This window comes from Struthio camelus, chromosome 9 (genome assembly GCF_040807025.1).
Source record: "Struthio camelus isolate bStrCam1 chromosome 9, bStrCam1.hap1, whole genome shotgun sequence".
Classification (NCBI taxonomy): Eukaryota; Metazoa; Chordata; class Aves; order Struthioniformes; family Struthionidae; genus Struthio; species Struthio camelus.
Genome location: NC_090950.1, coordinates 15,066,222 through 15,086,665, shown reverse-complemented (window position 1 = coordinate 15,086,665; position 20,444 = coordinate 15,066,222). Strand labels below are relative to the sequence as shown.

Sequence of the window (20,444 nt, the reverse complement as noted above, 5' to 3'; positions counted from 1 at the left end):
TGGGCGGGTGGTTAGAGCCCAAGGTGAGGAAAAAGCTGAGGAGGTATGGTCTGGATGAATGAACTGCTAGATGGATTGAAAATCAGATGGTTGCTGGGCTTGAAGGGTAGCAATTAATGGCTTGAGGTACAGCTGCTGGCCCGTAGCAAGCCCTCCACTCTGAGGTCAATACTGGGGCCAGCATTGTTCACTACCTTCGCTATGACTGAGAGGACAAGACAGAGAGCACCTGCAGGAAATTTTCAGACAATATTAAATTAGGAGGGGTGGTTCTCACATGAAACAATGGAGCTTCAGGGTAGAGCACTTTGCAAAACTTAAAGATTGGGCCAACAGAAACCTCACTCAAGTTTAACAAGAGTGCAGAGTTTTGCACGAGGGGTGGAGTAGTGCCATGCACCAGTACAGGCTGGCTGAACAGCAGCCCAGTTGGAAAGGATGTGGCTGTCACAGTGGTCACGAAGTTGAATATCAGCCAACAGGGTATTTTCACTGTGAATGAAGCAAATCATAAACTGGGCTGCAATAGGAGGGAAGCATGGACAGCCCGTGAATAGAAATTATTATTCCTTCTTATTCAGCACTGCTGAGTCCCCACCTGGAATACTGGCTCCTGTTTTGGGCTCCTCAGTTCAAGAAGGATGTCAAGAAATAGGAGAGGGTCAAGCAGAGGACTACTGAGATGGTAAGGAGCCTAAGTACAGGATTTGTGAGGAGAAGTTGAGGAAGCCGGGCTCAATGAGTCTGGAAATGAAGAAAATAAGGGAAGATATGATAGCAGTCTACAACTGCTTGAAGGGTAGTGACAAAGATGATGCAGCCAAACTCTTCTGAGTAGTGGCAGATGGTAAAACAAGGGGCAGAGGCCACAAGCTGGGTTTAGACTGGACTATGTGGATGGTGTTGCACTGGAACATGCTACCCGGGGAGGCTGTGGGGTCTCTGTCCTTGAAGGTTTTCAAGACAGGGATAGACAAAGTCATGGCTGACCTGAAATAACACAGGCTATGGTATGAAGTTATGCCTTCAGCTTTACGCACAAGTGGTTGGACATTCCCAGAGAACAGTGGGAACAGGCTCAGATAAATCTTTTTCTTGGTGCCTGGGGAATGGGAAGCTTGCATCTATTGCTGCATCTCTGCAATACAGTCTCTTTAGCCTGGATAAATTCACTCCAAATATTCAAATATTCATATTGGAGTATGTATACCTCATTAATGTCTATGAGAATAGGACAGTTGACTCAGAAAGGTACAACTGAGGGCCAAATACTACTTTGAAAAGCTAGAAGGATATTTCTACAACTCCTTTCTTCTTCTAAGGGAGGAATATTTATGGAAAATTATTTATTATGCTGATAAACTATACAACAAAGCCACACAAACTCTACCAGTCTCACTGAAGTTAATATAGTCCACTGAAACCCATGGCCATTAAAATCCAGATCCTGGCTGCTTTTATTGGTTTATATCGTCTAACTCGCTCAGACGCAAATTTCCAGTGATAACCTGGGCAGCGATAAACTTCATTCAGCCACAAGAGTGTGCATGTGAGAGGACTGCAAATCTCCTCCGCCAAACCAGAATTAGCCGGTATCGTAGGCATGAGCAAGCGTGGAGGTTTGAAATTGCACGGAATGGAGACAAGACCGTGCAGAAGGCGAGCTGCCCCGGGGGCAAAAGGCCAGGGACGGGTCGCAGGCGTGCACGGAAAATAAACGGCGGCGGGGCGGCGCGGGAGGTGAGCGCGCCCGGGCGCAGGTTGGCGCGGGAGCCCGCCGGAGACCTGCGCCTCGGGGCGCAGCGGCGCAGCCCCCGCGGCGGGCTGGCGCGGCCGCGCTGCCGGCGCTCGCAGCAGTGAGTACCCGCCGGGCAGCCGGGGGCCGCCGCACGGCACCGGCACCGGCACCGGCACCGGCACCGGCACCGGCGGCGGCGGCGCGGGAGGGGCAGAGGCGGACCGGTCCGGGCGGGGCGCGGCTCGGCGCGGCCCGCGGAGCCTGGGCCCGGCGTCGGGGCTGCGCGGGGCTACGCGGGCAGCGCTGCCGGCGGCGGCCCGCCGTGGCCGCGGCGGGCTGGGAGCAGCGCGGCCGCCGCAGCGAGGTAACTAGCGGTCATCCTTTGTGCGCGGCGGGCGGTGCCGGGGCCGGGGCCGGGGCCGCCGCCACGCACCGCCCCGGGGCCGGCGGCGGCGGCGAGGGGCCTCCCGGGGCCCCCCGCCCGCTGCTGCGGCGCGCAGCGACCCCGTCGCGCTCCGTGGCCTCGGGGACGCGCTCGCCACCCTCCCTGCCGGGGGCGCCGAAACATTATTTTGCATAGAAGACCTTAATTGACGTGTGAGGGAAGGCTGAACGTGGAAAGCCCCCGAATTTACAATCTGGGGGGCGGGAGAGGGAATTACACCTCTCCCCTTCAGTCTCCTCCAGTAACACCTCGTAACCTTTAGAAGCGGAGATGCAAGCACTAGATGCAAGCTGCCCGTTCCCCAGGCACCAGGAGGAGAAAAATAGCGATGTGAGCCTGTTCCCGATGTGCCGGGGATGCCCACCCGCCCGCGTGCGCCGCTGAGGGCAGGACAGTGCGGAAGGATGTCCTGGAGAGATCCCCCCATCAGAGCCGCAGGGAGGGAGCAGCAGCCCGAGTCTGAATTTTGACCTGCCACTCACTTTCTGCTTTCTTGTGACCCTAGCAATTAGCTGAAAAGGTTTTAAGATACCCCTATTTTCCTCTTCTTTGTTGGGCATGCAGACTTCGGCACTGGGGCTCTGGTTTGCAGAAGTGGCTAGTATTTGCATCTCCAAGGAAGTCATTGACAAAAGAAGTGCTTGTCATACTAGCAAGCTGAAGTTAGACTGCCAGAACTTGAGACATCCAAAATAAACTATGGTTTTAACAATATTTTTTATATGTGTCTTCAAAAGACAAATGACTATATGTGGTATCTTTAATGGGAAGCAAAAGTCATTAGTATTTATAAAGCGTTTATGACTTACCCATTGGAAGTGGCATTAAGGTACAGTTTAGATCTACGCTTTTTACCACTGAGGCAATCAGGTACTGAAAGAGAAAGAATATGTAAATTCTTAATCACATGGACTTTTTAGATCAAGATCAATTGTTTTTCTGATGATCTAGGTCAATGACACTGTGCTAGTTGTAAAATATTCTGAGTAAGACCTGAGATTATGTAGCTGGTCAGACTAGATGGTTCCACAGGCCTCAAAATCTGTGAAACTCCACTAATTCCTATTGCTCAGCTCACTCGCTTGCATTGAGTATGCAGACTCCTAGAAGGTCTGCATGAAAACACCTATTAAATACAATGAAACCCATCTAGCACAAGCACTTGTTTGGTGGGAGCTGCACCTTTTAGGCTACATCTGAACTGAGTCACTCAAGAATCAGAGTGGTTTTGGATTTGGGAGGAAAATATGGAAGAATGCCTGAGAGAAGCTTCTAGGGGACTTTTATGACCTGTCTTTTGCTATTCTTGTTTCTTCTTTCCGGTTGAGGACTGTACAGACGATGACAGATACAAAGGCTAGAAGTAGTAAACTCCTCCGTTGAGACGTTTGTGGGGAAGGAGGACAAACAAACAGGCAAAAATTGCACACTGGAAGGCAGTTCTAAATCATCACCCTGGAGAGTCTTAATTCCATTGACGGTACAGGGAACTTTGCTGCTAACTTTGGTCTTCTTACTGCACCTACATTTGTCCCTAAAATAGCTCATCTTTTCCCATGAGTCAGATTTTCCAAAAAGTTCAACATCTGTGTAGACACTAACATTTGGGCCAGTTTTCTAGGATCTCTGCATATTAAGTGCTCATATAGTATAGAAAGCTTTTCTGGAAAAAAAAATCTAGTCCTCCTCTAGGTGACCAAACAAGAAACCAGATTTTCTTATCTTTAAATGCAGTCCCTCACGAGGGGCTGTGTTCAAACACTTATTGTGAGTCTTCGCTACTTTGCTCATTGGGAGAAATGTGTGTGGCTTCACAAACCAGCTGTTGTCATTTTCATTGCAGTTTCTCTAGGATTTCACAGTTACAAAGAGCCCCCCGGGCTTCTCCGCCTTCCAGAATATTATGTTCTTGGCAGTGCGTAGAGCATAGGTAAGTGCATTTCTCCTGGTGCGATAGGCTATGGGGTGATGAGTCAATAGTGAGGAGAGATCCAGACATCCAATCGTTGCTTTCACGAGTGGCTGAGAGTTTGTGCAGTTATTGGAAATGGCCTTCCCTGCTTTTGAGTGTATTTACGGAGCAGACTCTGAACTTGTGAGGTTCGTGGGAAGTTAATAGTAAAAAAGTACTAATAAGCAAGAATCCTCTTCAAAGAGAGAATATACACATTTCTCCAAGCTTCGTGTGGGTTGATGCTAGCCTGACATTAACTTATATCTAATCAATCTTAGCCCATCCTGTCAGTAAGTTTGTACTTTTTCTGCTGTTGCAAAAAAGGTGAGTATCATAGCTCTGGATCCCAATGTCAATTATTTTTGCTTCAAATTATTTAAAATATATAAAAGGGGTATTTATTCTCTGTCCAAAGAAGAAAAAATGTGTATTCAGTATCAGTATTCAGGTGCAGAGATAAACAGTCAAGAGCAGGAGAGAGAAAGGTGAGGCTCCACATTTAATCCTAACTCTGAATAGTCTTTTGTTACATAATTTTGAATTCCATTATCTAATATCCATCGTACATTTTTGTTACTCTTATGCAGGCTATGTTTAACACCTTGTAATTTTCCTTCATTCCATTATTCCTCATTATTTTCCATTAGCATGATTATTCACTGTCTTTACTACCTTTATGCAGTTAGTACTTCTCTCTCCTGTGAGTGGGCTAGGTCTGTAAATAGTCATATAAACTACATCAGTGGGGAATCTGGCTCCTAGTATATTAGGCCTGTAAAGGGTAGATGAATTACAATTTTAACTAAGCTCTTCCCAGGCTGTCTTCTGACATACAAAAGCAAGTCTGTACCACTTTGTGGCTCTGACTTATTCGCCAGCCATCCTTCTCATCATATGTAGAATCCTGCCTCAAACACCATGTAAGAGGTCCAAAAAGTTGTCTATGTCTAAGCATAATACCCCTTCTCTCTGCCACTTGCTTTGAAAAGGAAAAAGCCAGTAAGTCATTTCAGTATGCCTACTCAGTGGGATTACTACTCATCCATCCCAGATTATCTGCTTGTGGAACAAGTGTTGGATGTGCGCAATTCTTGTGCTTCCTCACTGTGTCAACAAGTCCTCCCTTCTCCTCCACAGCCAAGCTGGGAACGATAGTTTAGCCCATAAAGAATATCCACATGTGAAAAATTTATACTCGGAGTACAATGTATTATAGCTGCAATTCAGTGCATGAGGTAAATCAGTCTGCTCTTGGAGGAAAACAGATGTTCAGGCTGCCCATGGCTGCACATGCAAGTGCCCGTACTGCAAGTAAGGGGTATGTGGTACTTAACTGGGAGGTAACTTTTCTAGCAGCCAATTCAGACAGGTTACATATATGAGCAGTTTTTCACTGTTGTTTGTGAAAGAAACAGTACCTTTGGCTAATCAGCTCTGACTCCAGCTACATACTAGTATGAAATACTTCAAAGCCTTTTGTGTATGTTTATCTAGCAATAAGAAAGACGTAAAATAGTTTGGAAATGCAATAACTTGAGAAGCAGAATATTATCATGTATTTAAATATAACAGCCTAAATTTTCAGTTAATCCAAAATCAGAGTTATTCCATTCACTGCCAATTTATAATATTGAGGAGCTGGCCCAGTATTATGAGGCATACCTCTGAGGGCTGACAGAATACATAATAGGTTTTAAAACAATTTTTGATAACTTAATTTGATTATTACAGTATTTCCTAAGGCTTTTTGTTAAAAATAAAAAAAAAGATGGCAGGAGAAAAACACGCAAAGTAGTTTGCTGTCGTAAATCTTGAAGTATTGCTGCTCTCTGAAGAGCTTTCATTAGTACCTATTAATGGAATCTGGAATTATTTAGACAGACATACCAGAATTATCTTTCTTGAGCCTTTGATGAAAATCTGTACAAGAACCCTCTCTCCTGGACAATTGGGGTTAGCCGGTATGAAACTTCTAAAGGGCGCACCTGCACACCTTAGAGAGTCTGCATTTTTTCCCACGTTTACCTTATTGGTTACCCAGTTAGTTTCACTGAGGCAGTATCCTAAGAACTCGCAATCTAAACTAGAGATGGGAGGGGGAAAGGATTGCACTGAGTTGTCCCTTATCCCTTCTTTAGTCTGGCATATCGGCCCCTGAAGTCTATAGCATTTTCAAGAGTTCTTACTAGGCATCATCAACAGCTGTACTCAGTGAACACGTAAAATTTATTTTACTGGAAGTTTCTCACAAGTTAGCACAGAAGAGACCTCTTCCAGGGCTCCCTTAAATCTAGAATAGAAATTACTCTTTCTTTGCCATACCTTTGCTTCTGTTACAACTGACTTCTGTTAAAATGGTTCACCACATTATAGGCCCTCAGGAGGTGATAGTCTCAATGGGTGGCAGTATTTCGGTGAGAATTATTCTTTACCCAAAGATATTGCTGACTAAGACAGAATTTGTTCTATTACATTATTTGAATTTTACCTCTCTGGCGTTTCATTAATTAATTTTGAATAATGTGTTATCTATTGAAGAATAGAAAATAAATATATATTTAAAGATTGGATTTAATTTCTCTAATGTCAATGGTATTTCAATAATCATAATGTTATAATAAGCGAAGTTTGCAGAAGACCAAATATAAATTTTGTTTCATTGCTTCTAAATTCTGTGTTGGCTTCCTTCTCTCTTTTGACTGTTGTGAAGCTGATGGCTCTTTCTAGTTCTCCAGAGACCGAAAGAAGACAAAAAATTACCATATCTGGTAATTTGTATCATTACATTTCTGGTCTCCATGGAAACCCCTGTGGTGCTCCACAGTCATGAAACATTTCAATATGTTGCAGGATAAATCAGATGGAAGGAAGATGTATTTGGTTCTGCACCTTGGCTGTTACTCAATTAAAAATTGCTTGCAAATTGTTTTGAGACTGTTTTCACGTTGTGTTGTAATCTTCAATTGCACTAACAATGGAAGAAATCAAAGTAATCAACTTAAGGTATTATGGCCTGAGTCTACATACCTATGCACATAACTCTGCCAGTTAATTTGATTCTGATAAGCACTGGCATTAATTTGGAAGGATTCATTGATTTGAACAGGATTATACAGATTAATACTATGGAAACTGAAAGCATAACAGCAAACTATTTGTCAAATTGACGCTGATACAAGTTTAAAGCTTGACGGAGAGGTAGTAACAATCCCTTCTTTGTAATTTATATAAGCAAAGCATGCTGAACATCAAGAATCTGATAATCTTTATCGTTCTTTGTCATGACTCTTTATCTTTCCACTATTGAAGAAATACATCTCAAAACCGGTTTCCTCTGACAAAATGTGGTGATTTCATCTACCTGCCTGTTCATGATCTCCTTTTTTATTCCAAGCTTTATCAACTTGAAGCAAAGGCACATGATCTAACTGGGACAGCAGAGGTGATACAGAAGAGGAAATACATGTACGGAGGAGACCAGTCTTACTTTGTGACCACAGACAGCCCATGAAGAGTAAGTGCGCTCAGTCATATACAAGTAAGTAAAAATTATGTCATAATGGAAATGATGCAACCTCCTGTAAACCCATAAGTATTCCTACGTAGACAGCCATGATAATAAGAAACAGGAAGAAATGCATAAATTAGAGAGTTATTCAAGCATTTTACATTTGAACAATGAAAACCCAGTTATCAACTGAGAATTGCACTAAAACACAATGGTGAAATATGGTTGTGATTTATATTATTCACTGTAATCAAACTACAAAATCTGATAATTTCGTATGCATTTTGAAGGTATTATTTTTTTTCAGAATACTGTGGAGAAAATGTATACTAGTCGAGAGGATATTGGATATGATTTTGGAGATGACTCAAAAGATGGAAGTAAGACAGTTCAGCCCAATCCAAACATCGATGGAGGATGGGCTTGGATGATTGTACTTTCCTCTTTCCTTGTACACATTCTTATCATGGGGTCCCAAATGGCCCTTGGAATCCTCAACATGGAATGGCTGGAAGAATTTAATCAAAGTCGAGGCTTAACAGCATGGGTTAGCTCCCTTAGCATGGGCATTACACTTATTGTAGGTATGTTCCAGCAGAATTTATTTCAGAACTACATAGATTTTTAGAATGTGTTTGGCACTCAGAGCCCTCAAATATTTTTTTGCAGTTTTCATATTTGTTAGCGAAGCTGAACAAGTTCTCCTGAGTTGCTGTTTTAAAGTCACCAGGACAAATTTTACTTAGAGGGAACAGGAAACAGCAGGGAAGATGGTGGAAGAAACAATTAGACTAGGAGTCAGCACAAGCAGGAAAGGATGCCTGTGACTTCAAGACCTCAGTAGACTGAAGAAAAGAGATCATCTGGGGAGCGTGTAGTCCTCTTTGTCTGGGAGGGAGTCGTATATTGAATTTGGACCATGAATTAATTTATATTTAAGTTTTCCAGCTGAACTAAAATTTATTTTTTTAATTGGGATTGGATCAACCCAAAATAAAATCTGTAGGGGTGTGTATATATGTGTGTGTGTTTTTGTGTGTGTGTGTGTTATGCATACACACACATCTGTTTCTCTCTAAATTAATTTTGAATAAGTTAAACTTAGGTCTGCCTAAAATATTCCAGTGAATATGAACTGAAAAGGCTTACTTTCTAGTTATATGTAAAAAAGGACTGCACTAGCACAGTATTAGTATCAGGAACAATGGTTTCAGTTTCTTCCTCTGTTTAAACCTGCTCCTTCATTACAGAGCAATTTTGATTTTAGGCCCTAGGGGGTATTTGCTAAGTATTTGGTTGGTTGGTTGAATTTTTCTTTCCACAATTTTGAACAGTAATAGGGAAAACAAACTGAATTGCATGAGTAGCCTGATGTTTAACATTTTGTTTAAAACATATAATAAGATAAGAATCTTCATGTGAAAAATTATTAAAGAGTGCAAATAGATATTTAAGTAAATAATTTAGCATTTTTTCTGTGTCGTTTAACAGGTCCTTTCATTGGTTTATTCATTAGCATGTGTGGGTGCCGCAAGACAGCAATAATTGGAGGGATATTAAATGCCCTAGGCTGGATACTGAGTGCCTATGCCTCAAATGTGCACTGCCTCTTCATTACATTTGGAGTGACAGCTGGTAAGCTGTATTAACATTTGAAAGTTCTTTTAATTATTTTTAATGCCTTTTCAAAGTTATCTGGCGAGCAAAGAGATAAGTTAAACTGGTTCCTGTATCATTTTTCCCAATTAAAAACAAAAAAAAAAGATTTAATTAGGGAGCGTAACTTAACTTATGGTTTTAGATTATTCAGCTCTGAGATGATCTGGCATTATGTGCTAATGTAGGCATAATAGACACCATTGATTTCAGTGGAGTTACTACCGCTTTCCTTTCACACTTTCTGCAGCCTATTATCTTTGCAGAAACTTCTGTATTTACTCAGTGGATCAGACCCAATGGCTTTTGTTGTCATGAAAAGCTACCATGTGAAGATGATATTTTTATCAGTTTCTCCCAAAGGAATATACTAGACGCCAGAAAAATTAATGTAACCAGAACTCTAGAAAGTACAATTTAAAGGCAGTTAAAATACTGTTGAGCTGTATTTATAGCTAACTCCTCTCTTTGTCATTTAAAGAAACAACTAATATTTTCTACAGGAGCTGCTCCACATTAATGGAATCCCAGACTGTGATAACTATGTGCTGTTTCAAAATCCATTTTAAAGAGTGTAACGTCTATGTTTTTAATGAAGAAAGAAACTAAATAGATAAGCATGTCTTTTTTTGCAAAAAGGTTATTGTGTCTGTTTCTTCTTTTGAATCCCTGTTGCTAGATTTGCTCTGCTTGAATCAGGACAATGCATACAGTCTTTTTTCATGTGTAGCTTCTAATAAAGGTTATTCCGATTAGATCAATAACCGCTAATGAATAGCAACTAGTTTTGCTGCAGACTTGTGGGAGAGAGGTGGGAGAAATGGGTAACATCATTTCCTATTGAAGGTTTGTTGGAGGACTTGATTATTTGGTTAGGGCACAGTGCTGCTTAATAACAATCACTAGGTAACTGTTTTACTAAATTTTGCAGTCTGCTGTAGCCTCTATTACTCACGGCTTCTTTCTGGAAAAAGAAGCTTGAGATAGATATGAACCTTAAATGTTTAAATGTTGCAAATAAGAAAAATAAAATTTGGCCTTTAATTGTTGCTTGAGAAACATTGAGCTCAAGGGCCTTTAAAATATTATCCACTCCGTAGACAGTATGGCCAGCTGTGGTTGCAAACGAAGCGTGGTATCCATGTTATATGTGACAGAACCACTATGAAAAAAAACTTGTAGCTTTGGTAATAGCTTCAAGACCCTCCAATCCCCTCAAAAAAACCTTGAGCAGAATTTCACCGAATTCTGCAGGTTTTCTGTATGTAATTTTTTTATCTCGCTCTCTGTATAGAAGAGAATTGAATCTAACAAGGATCACAGTTATGACCGTCGTTTAGTTTTTAAACCAGCATACTGTAAATTCCAGAGCAAAGAACAACACTTACAGGCAAGGTTCTGCCCTTTTGGCAGGGTTTGCCTACCTGCACGTGGACTGTATTCAGCGCACTCTCTTCCTCTCAACCCTTGCTGCTTTTCAGAAAGAGCATTACCCCCCCCCCCAAAAAAAAAAAAATCAGATAAAAAGACGGCAGATATACAGAGAATTTAAAAAATAAGGTAAAAAACTATGTTTTCAGAAAAATCTGAGGCAAATTTCCACATGAGATGGAAAAGTGAGATACTGGCGCCAGAGTAATTCTGGGCAGCAAACCAGTGCAGAGGTGCCTGAGGTGCTGCCTCCATCTCTGTGAGGCTGCCAGGTACCGTCCCCTCCCTCACCGTCAAATCCCCTCACCGTCCCCTCCCTCACTGTCACGTCCCCTCACTGTCCCCTCACCGTACCCTCCCTCACCGTCCCTTCACTCAGTGTCACGTCCCCTCACTGTCCCCTCACACATGATCCCTCCCTCACCGTCCCCTCACCGTCCCCTCACCGTCACGTCCCCTCACTGTCCCTTCACACATGATCCCTCCCTCACCGTCCCCTCACTGTCCCCTCACTCAGTGTCACGTCCCCTCACTGTCCCCTCACACATGATCCCTCCCTCACCGTCCCCTCACTCAGTGTCACGTCCCCTCACTGTCCCTTCACGCATGATCACTTCACCCTCCCCTCCCTCACCGTCCCCTCACTGTCCCCTCACTCAGTGTCACGTCCCCTCACTGTCCCTTCACGCATGACCCTTCCCTCACGGTCCCCTCACCGTCCCCTCACTCCTGTCCCCTCACTCACCGTCCCCTCGCTCCCCCTCCGCTCAGTCACGGCCCCTCACGCCCCGTCCTCTCCTCTCCTCTCGTCTCCCGGCTGCCGCCTCGAGCTCCTGTGGCGAGGCGCCCGTCCCCTCGGCAGGGCTCCTCTCCCGCAGCTCCGCCAGCTCTTGCCCCCGGCTGCCGGGCCCATGCCGGCGCACCCGGCCGCCCTCCCTCTCTCTGCCGCCTGCCGGGGGCCGAGGAGCCGGCCTCCGCCCCGTGTGGAGGGCGTTTCGGGCCCGAATCGGCGAAGAGAAGGGAGCGAGGACGCCCGCGGCCCTGTAGTTGCACGTGGAGGTGGTATGCGGGCGCAGGCCGCTACCTCCCGTCTCGCTGCGGAGCCCACCGAATACACAAACAACAAATAACAATTTATAGAATTCCTTATTTCTCAAGACTTCAGGGAAGTGCGGTAAATACTAGCGCGAGGCTGGGCGGTGCGAAACTAGGAGATTGTAAAGCTGTTTTTTCACAGTCTGCTGCAAAGACAGGTCAGCCCTCGGCCAGTCTGGCGTCTCCTAGAGGGCAGAGACGTTCCCTGAAAAGTTTTCGCTGGATTTGGTGAGGGAAAGCTTGTGCCAAGTAAAAGCTGATCATTTCTTTGCATAGCAAAGAAATAAACGCTTCTAGCAGGCAAAACAGGTCAGGTCTGACCGCTGTGCTTCGGAGGGGTCTGGAGGTGGTTTTCCAGACTTTGCTGGAGCGACAGCTCTTCTCGGTCAGGTTTGCCTGCAGCGTGTCACGCAGCTTCGTTACCAGCTCTTTAGGAAAACTTTTAAGCGTGAAACACTGCTCTAAATTATGACCACAGTGACTTTGAAAACATTTTGCAGTGAGAAAAAGTGTGCATCTGTTACAAGTTGGCAGATTAACGATGTGTTTGCAGGACTCTCAAAACTTTCTGCTTGAAATAAGTATCATTAATAGCCTGTTTTCTAATTACAAGTGACAGACTTCCTACAAAATTCCTTTTAAGAAGATGCCTTTTGAGGATTATTGAATCAGATTATTGAGGATTTATTATCTTTATTACTAAAAATTCTATCATTTACTATTATCAACAATCAATATCATTAATTACTAATAAACATTAGTATTTATTTATTTATCGTTGAGGATTACTGAATCATATTTGCAACTGTGTGGCCCCCTCCTTATATTGCCTTAGCTCAAGAGTGTCCAAAGAGAAGCCTGAACGCTACCCAAGGTCCCACCGCTGTGCTAAAGCCACTCGCTCACTCGTGAAACGTATCTCATTGTCGCTGTGGCTCAGGAATTACAAAGCAAGGAGAAAAATCAGCTGTAGCTTTTCATTGCTGGTGAACTTAAGCAAAAGCAATAACACATGACCCTAAGCAATTTCTGGTCACTGATACCGTCAGATGCAAGTATTACAAATATACATACTTCAAAATAGGGTTTGTTTATATTTGTCTCCATATTTAACTGTCACTGACTTACTGTGGGATCTTTGGTGCTTTCCAGTGATATCATACTGAACCGAAATGAAGGTTTTATCGTCAATGTGTTTCGGTTTTTCTAGCAGTTAAATAACTGGAATTCACTGGAATGAATATCTCAAATTTTGGAAAATGCTACAAGGTAACAAATGAAAGTTACTATTGAATTGATTTGATCTGTTCCTCATTTTACTACTTTACTTGCACAAAAGTTAGGAATATATCTGCTATGTTTGTTGTTAATGATGTGCCTTTTGCTGCTGCTTTTTGTCTTGCTGGCAGAAAGTTCATATTGATTGCAACTTTTATTTTCATAGGTGTTGGAAGTGGCATGGTTTATCTACCTGCAGTGGTCATGGTGGGACAGTATTTTCAGAAGAGGAGAGCACTTGCACAAGGACTCAGTACAACAGGAACAGGCTTTGGAGCTTTCTTAATGACTGCTTTACTGAAGTATCTGTGTGTGGAATTTGGATGGAGGAATGCAATGTTCATCCAGGGTGCGATCTCTCTGAACCTTTGTGTCTGTGGAGCACTCATGAGGCCACTTTCTCCCAAAGAGGTTGTTAATGAAAAGTATGTTGTGAGAAATAATAGTGAGGATAATTGCGCAAAAGCTCTGTCCCATTCCACAGAGACTATAAAATCTAATGGAGTCTTAAATGAAGAACAGGAAAAAAAAGAAGATGCAACAAATGAAGAAGTGCTTGACAGTGTTCAACACACAGAAAATGGAGGTAAATCTAGAAGGAGAAAGAACATGTATGGACTGTGCATTCTTAAGACGGTGAGCCAGCTGACAGTTACAGTCAGGAAGGGGTTTGGAATATGGTACTCCAGTTACTTTGGAGCTGCATCACTGTTTACCAATAGAGTGTTTGTGGCCTTTATAATTTGGGCTTTGTTTGCCTATAGCAGCTTTGTCATTCCCTTTATTCATCTTCCAGAAATAGTGAAGCAGTACAATTTATCAAGTCAGAATAATATATTTCCTTTGACATCAATTATTGCCGTTGTTCATATATTTGGTAAAGTGATCCTTGGAATCATCTCTGATTTACCTTGCATCAGCACTTGGAATGTCTTCCTCCTAGCTAACTTTACCCTGGTTGCCTGTATTCTTATTTTGCCATTAATGCAAACATACATTACTCTGGCTGTGATTTGTGCTCTAATAGGATTTTCTAGTGGCTATTTTTCTCTAATGCCTGTTGTGACTGAAGATTTAGTTGGAACTAAACACCTTGCAAATGCCTATGGCATCATCATTTGTGCCAATGGAATATCTGCATTGCTTGGACCACCCTTTGCAGGTAAAAAAATTCAAATTTCTTACCAACAGATGTTTGTATTATATAACCATGTGATTGTCTATATTATTGATCTTCCTTATGTTGCAGACACATGTAGTTAACAAAATTACCCCTGCTCCAGAGTGGACTGTAACCTCCATCTTTACATTGTACATATTTACAGATTACATTTGCTGGCTACCAGCTCACTATTCACACATTACCAATTACCATCCTTGCAAATCACTCATATCTATTGCAAGCTATCCTTTCAATGGTATGTTTCTTTAAAATATTATCATATACTTTTTAAAAAAGAGAACAGGTTAACTTATGTTTTCTGTGTAGTATATGCACTCTATTCACATACACACTCATGCCTATATCTAGATGAAAAAATGATGGCTAGAGAGTTTTCAGGATAGGCAGCTATTTGTGCCAAGGCATTACCCCCAAGAACTATAAACTGTGTTTGGGCTTCACCACTGTAAGCTGCCAATGGATGTGTTGATTCAACTTACTCTCAGCTGATCTGGCTTTGCCTTTCATTCAGCCAGCAATATCTATTTTTGGGGCTGCACAGCCCATAGTATCTTTACTGCCATCCACAGCAGAAGGTAGAAGCATATGTCCTGTCATCCCTAAAGTCACTTAGGTTGAAACAACATTCATTATAAATTTACCCACAGAAAGAGATGGGAAAGTACAGGACAGAAATACGTGCTGATTGTCAGTACCAAAGCCAGACTATGGCAGGCTTTTACGGACCTGCAAATCAAAAAAAAAAAAAAAATTATGAAGAAACCTTATAAGTAATGGTCATGGTCCGCAAGGGATGGCACTAGGCTGAACTAAAGCTATTAGCAGCACAACAATTCTCTCTCTCTCCCCACCATTGAGAGAGCTACAATGATTTAGAAGAAAGCTCATTCAGTATTCATTGAGAAGCAGCAATGTTTTACTTGATTATACGCTCTTTTAGCACCTCTCAGTCTATGCTGAACATATCTTTGTATTTGGTTTTTAGTAATGAAGCAAATAGGAAGCAATTATTTGGTGTAAAATAAGCTTCAGATCTTAAGGTTACATTGCAGGGCAACCAGCATGGCTCAAGGGAATTTCACTATTTAGTGATTTCAAACCTTTTGGAAATAATTTTAAGGTAGTTTTGCCTTTTCCAAGGAATTAAGGTTGAAATGAGAGTCATCATAGTACTGAGATTTTGTCTTTTGAAAAAGCATTTATCTGTATCGGAGTCCCTGAGAAAGCTATTGGAAATGTGTTTGCTTGCACAAGGCACAGCATTCAATCTAACCTGCGTAATACAGAAGTAGTATCAGGCATTTTGCAAAGAAAATAGTGGGGTGGAAGAAATGGTTTGAGATTCCAAAATATCTTTTAGAGACAGATCTGTTATATATCTGAAAAATGTACCGCGTTAGAGATGACATTGCTTGGCTTCATAGGACTGTGGAGGACATGGAGCTAAACTCTCGTATTAAGACTTCCATAATACTTAAATGATGGGGTAGGTTTTGTACTAGTTCTGGGTTGTGGTGAATATTTTGTTAATACATTCCCATTTGTAGCATGTAAAGGAGGACACAATCACCATCTTTTTTTCCACAAGAAAAACATTGATTTGATTGAAATGTCCTGAGAGAAATGTGCAATATTGTTTGTATATTCCCATGCGATTTTTCTTGTTCTCAAGCTTTGCAATGAACATATTTTGTCCTTATTTTGCAGGTTGGATCTATGACATCACACAAAAGTATGATTTTTCTTTTTACATATGTGGCTTGCTATACATGGTGGGAATAATATTTTTATTTATCCAACCTTGCATTCAAAAGAAACAGCCAAGAGAAAAATCTACCGAAGAGGCACAAGTATAGAGCAACGGTACAGATGTTTTTTCTACAGAATTTCTTGGTTTTATGTTTCTATTGTGTGGCAGGATAAAGCCGTTCTTATGGAACCAATCACATCGAGCTGTACTAAAGTGAAAACAAAACATGCTCCAAAATGCTAATAAATTATTAGATATACGCTTTTAAAATGAGTTAAGATTTTTTACTTTATAACAAATATAGACTAAAAGCACACTGCCAGTCTTTTAAAATTTGAACAATGGTAGAAAACTTCACCCTTGATTCTCTTAACTTTTCACCTCTACACACTGGTGAAACAACATTGACTGCAGTGCAGTTACTCTGAATTTACACAAGTCCTAGAAGAGAATCTGATTTGGGTGTGAAGGATGTACCTTCACACCTGTAATAGGAAAACCTTCCTATTATGTATGCTAGCTGATAAAAAGATTAGGTACTGAGTATGAGATGATGATGGTATTTCTTATCAGGCTAGTCAAGTACCACTGAAATACTAGTACAATCATTCAATTAATTTAATGTCTTAAAATTACTATTTCTGTAATGAAAAATTGGAAAAGATTCGTATATTTTTCTGAAAGGGCTCTCTATTTCAAGGATTTTTTTATTGTATTTGTTTAAATCATCAACTGCATAATAAAGTAGCCATCCTCAATATACAGGCTGTAATAAAGTACAGGCCCATTATACAGGCTGCATTATAAATGCTCAGACGCTTAATGCACCTAAAGTAAAATAAACATAAAAGCAAAACCAGGAAATGGCTGGAAAATACTAATTTGATTCTTCAAAAGAAATTATAAGTTGCTAAGTCTGATGATATGTTGTCCGAGTTCCACATACACTAGTTTCCATGTTCAGACAGACTGATTTCTGAAATTCTGTTTTCAGTTCAACTATTTGAGCAGTTATTCATGATTTATATTGATATAATTGAGAACAGAATTTGGACCTGTGCATATAGGGTCTTCTGATTTTGCTTACTGAGATTTAGCTATATCAGTATGGACCAGATCCAAGGTAAATTGCCATATTTGATATAACTGACCTAGAGGTGCTCATCATACCCCCAGCAAGTACAAAGACATCTGAGATCAGTACGAATATTTTCTGTATTTTTAAAGTTATGCTTTGGAAAGCTAACTTTGGTCTGATTCTAGTTTGCAGTCTTTTATGATACAGAAATATTTTGTTTACATGCAAAATAGCTCCTTTAATAGCTCCCTAACATAATACCTAAAATATAAGAGAGAAAATAACATTTTGTTATGGCATATCCATTTTCTTAAACCTGCCTTATAGTTTGATGCATTACAGTTGAACCATTTCACCAAGGATTTCCCAGACTGGAAAATGATTCCCGAAACAGTTGGAACAGTTCCTGGCTGCTTTACACAATTAGACATATTGTAGAACTTTGTATGATTTTTATTTCCTTCCGTGGGAATTGTTTACCCTCAAGTAACCAATACTAAAGAAACAGAGACCAAATATCATTTTAGAAAGAACTAGAGTATAGCATGTTAAGTTTTCCTAAACTGAATTTTGGAACAAAACAACATTAAATTATGATCAGTTGTGTTGCTATATACAAGTACAGCGTGAACTGGCTAAGACTAGTCACTTTTTTTAATGTTTACTTGCTGGAGAATTAGATAATACAAAGCATGGAAAAACTAAAGACCATTTAAAATCTTTAAAAGAATTGTCTTAAACAACACCAAGCACCAGATGATCAGCATGGTATGTTTTGTGTGATGCTACAAGACATACTTTTCTCAGCTTTGGGAAGTGAAGCAGATGTTAATTTTCCTATAGCAAGTAAAAGTCACTTTGCAGTTCTTTTTGTCACGTTAGCTTTATAAAAGTTCTTTTCATGATAAATCAGGTTCTTTGATACTGATATACACTGCCAAAATTCTCTAAAAACAATTGATACTATTAAAATAAAGTGAACAACTATTGGCAGGCAGTTCGGCATGAAACAGAGTATAAGTATACAGATCTCTTTCATAGTTGCAAGGCTGGTTAAAAAGGTTCTGAACCTTGACTTACATTGTTCCGTATTGTAATTCACCAGCTTCTTAGTTTTGCAATTCTGCAACCGTTGGCAGGGACATACTTTAAAATAGATCACTGAAGTGAGTCAAGTTAAAAAGGAAAACCTTAAGAAAACCCCAAACTACTTCAAAACTTAGGTCAGTTCAGCGATATAGTATAGTATGATGTGACCCTGAAAATTGGTATTAAAGCGACTGAGATGGTAGTGAACTGCAACCTGCGGCATGAACAAGCAGGCAGTAATTGCTTGAAATCAGTTTTGTTGCTGGAGAAAATATTCATGTAAACTATGCTCTGACATCAGTTTTTTAGTTACAGGTTTAATGTTTTCTTGGTGTGAATGCTGCTACTAGATTTTAACTGAAGTATCCTTTATTGGTGAAACATATATATATATATATTTGCTGAAGTGATATTTTCATCAAATTGCTTCTTTTGCTTTGAAATATATGTATCCTTTACACTTAGAACTTCACTTTGTCCTCTGTCAAAAACAATTTTATTTGCATATTTCTGTAATGAATAATTTATTCTCTTATGATATCAGCAGTATATCTCCTTACTGGGCTGTATACTGGGAATAAACTTACATCACCTGAAATTTCACTTTCTGTTCATTTGCCAATTCAGGTCATTTTTTAAACTTAAAAAAATGGAGATTCTCCTGCAAAATGATTATTCTCATTTCTTCTAATAGAAAGGACAGCTGTATAGTTGATCAGGGAGATGGGCTGACAAAACAGAATTAAATTAGAAATTTCAATTAATATTCAGTCAGTCCATACTGGCTCGCATAGGTTCTAGTTTCCTAACCTGGGACTGCCTGAATTAGTTATGAGTGTACCAACTAACAAAAGTATTAACTGGTGGTAAATTGACAGAAAGTGAGAAAAGAGGGTCTATTGTTTAGTAGCTTTGCTCATATACTATAGTTCTTTAAAACTGTCTGAAAAAAGCCTACAGTTCATAGTGTTTTATTACATGGAAGAGAAATTTTGTGAATACAGCGTTGTATGCCCATGAGAAAATTGGAATTTGTCATTGACCTAAATGGAAATATTCACAAAGAGAAAAGAATGTGCTTAAATGTTGGAAGAGCAAATTTTTCACCTAAAGATCTGTCATCACCAAACACTTCAAGAATATTGGTATATACAATATACCATATATAACTCACACACACACACACACACACATATATATATATAACCATATAACCAATATATATGTTACAAAACAAAATATTCTTAACATAAATTAGCAAATATCTTTTAACGTTTAAAATACTGCTATGCTTTTGTCTTTATAAAGAAATAGAATAAGAACCCCTTATTTACAGTTTTTAACTGATTTATTAAATTCATATTTCATTCTCGATTTTTAAAAAAATTGTTTACCTAAATGCCTACAGAACCTCAGCCCTGAACTGAAGGGACCTACCTTAACTGAATCTGGTTCAAAGATACACATGGCATATGTTGAAAGCGAATTTTTCAGGTAAAATCTTGGGAACTTAACAAGCAGAAAGAATATCACTGACTAAAAGTAACAAGTAAATTATAAACTAAAGTATAAAGTTATAGTTGCCTAAAATGTCTATGTCTGTATCATATATGCAGCATATAATTTAAATAGAGAATTTTTTCCTACTGGTTTGAATATTGATATTGGTGTGAATACATGCCCAGAGGAGAAAATGGTAAAAAATTGGTATTATGTAAAAATAAACATTACCATTTTTGCTGGAAAAAAGCATTATGAAGAATTAGTAAAAAAAAAAAAAAAAAAAAAAATAGAACTTCCCAAAAGCACTGACGAAAATGAGACAAGCTAAAGAAAATCAATGTTTTCTAATGGTCATTTAATGCCACTGCAATCAGTAATTTTTTTTTATAGGTAGAATTTGATAATTTATCAGTACAAGTGTCACTGTTAGCCTGGATGCCATAATTAATTCCTGCATAATTTTAGAGTAGAACTTTGAGTCTGCTTATATATTATCACATCACTTTTACAAGGATACTGACCTTTAATCTTAGGTGCCCTACGTATTATAATCATTTTAGATGATTATAATACGTTTTGGATTAAACAGAGCTAATCATTTACATGATTTTAAAGACTACAATGCCTTAACTTGTAGATCTTATGTAGGCAACCTAAGTGAACTCAATGGAAGTTGAGTACACCCTCCAGATATTATTGTAATCACTGTTTTTAATGCTCAGGTCTTAAGTCTAGT

General features: G+C 40.1%; 1 protein-coding gene across 9 annotated transcripts; it reads left to right on the top strand.

Moving 5' to 3' along the window:
• The first annotated feature begins 1,505 nt into the window (after positions 1-1,505).
• SLC16A14 (solute carrier family 16 member 14) lies at positions 1,506-19,948 on the top strand. 9 transcript variants are annotated; one of them, XM_068955096.1, is made up of 8 exons: positions 1,592-1,740; positions 4,027-4,113; positions 7,532-7,675; positions 7,953-8,229; positions 9,137-9,280; positions 13,272-13,691; positions 14,133-14,267; positions 15,996-18,798. In XM_068955096.1, exons 4-8 carry the CDS (start codon positions 7,968-7,970, stop codon positions 16,142-16,144), a joined length of 1,110 nt encoding a protein of 369 aa, XP_068811197.1. In that variant the 5' UTR covers positions 1,592-1,740; positions 4,027-4,113; positions 7,532-7,675; positions 7,953-7,967; the 3' UTR covers positions 16,145-18,798. The 9 variants fall into 9 exon arrangements, with proteins under 9 accessions (XP_068811192.1, XP_009683532.1, XP_068811194.1 ...); XM_068955097.1 differs by having other exon boundaries at positions 1,595-1,740; positions 7,532-7,651; positions 15,996-18,670; XM_068955091.1 differs by having other exon boundaries at positions 1,506-1,740; positions 13,272-14,267; positions 15,996-19,948.
• Positions 19,949-20,444: the final 496 nt, after the last annotated feature.

Coding starts and splice junctions, on each gene's coding strand:
- SLC16A14 (XM_068955091.1), top strand. CDS start 7,968: ATGTATACTAGTCGAGAGGATATTGGATATGATTTTGGAGATGACTCA. Junction 8,230..9,136: donor GGGCATTACACTTATTGTAG/GTATGTTCCAGC, acceptor GTCGTTTAACAG/GTCCTTTCATTGGTTTATTC. Junction 14,268..15,995: donor GCTTGGACCACCCTTTGCAG/GTAAAAAAATTC, acceptor CTTATTTTGCAG/GTTGGATCTATGACATCACA.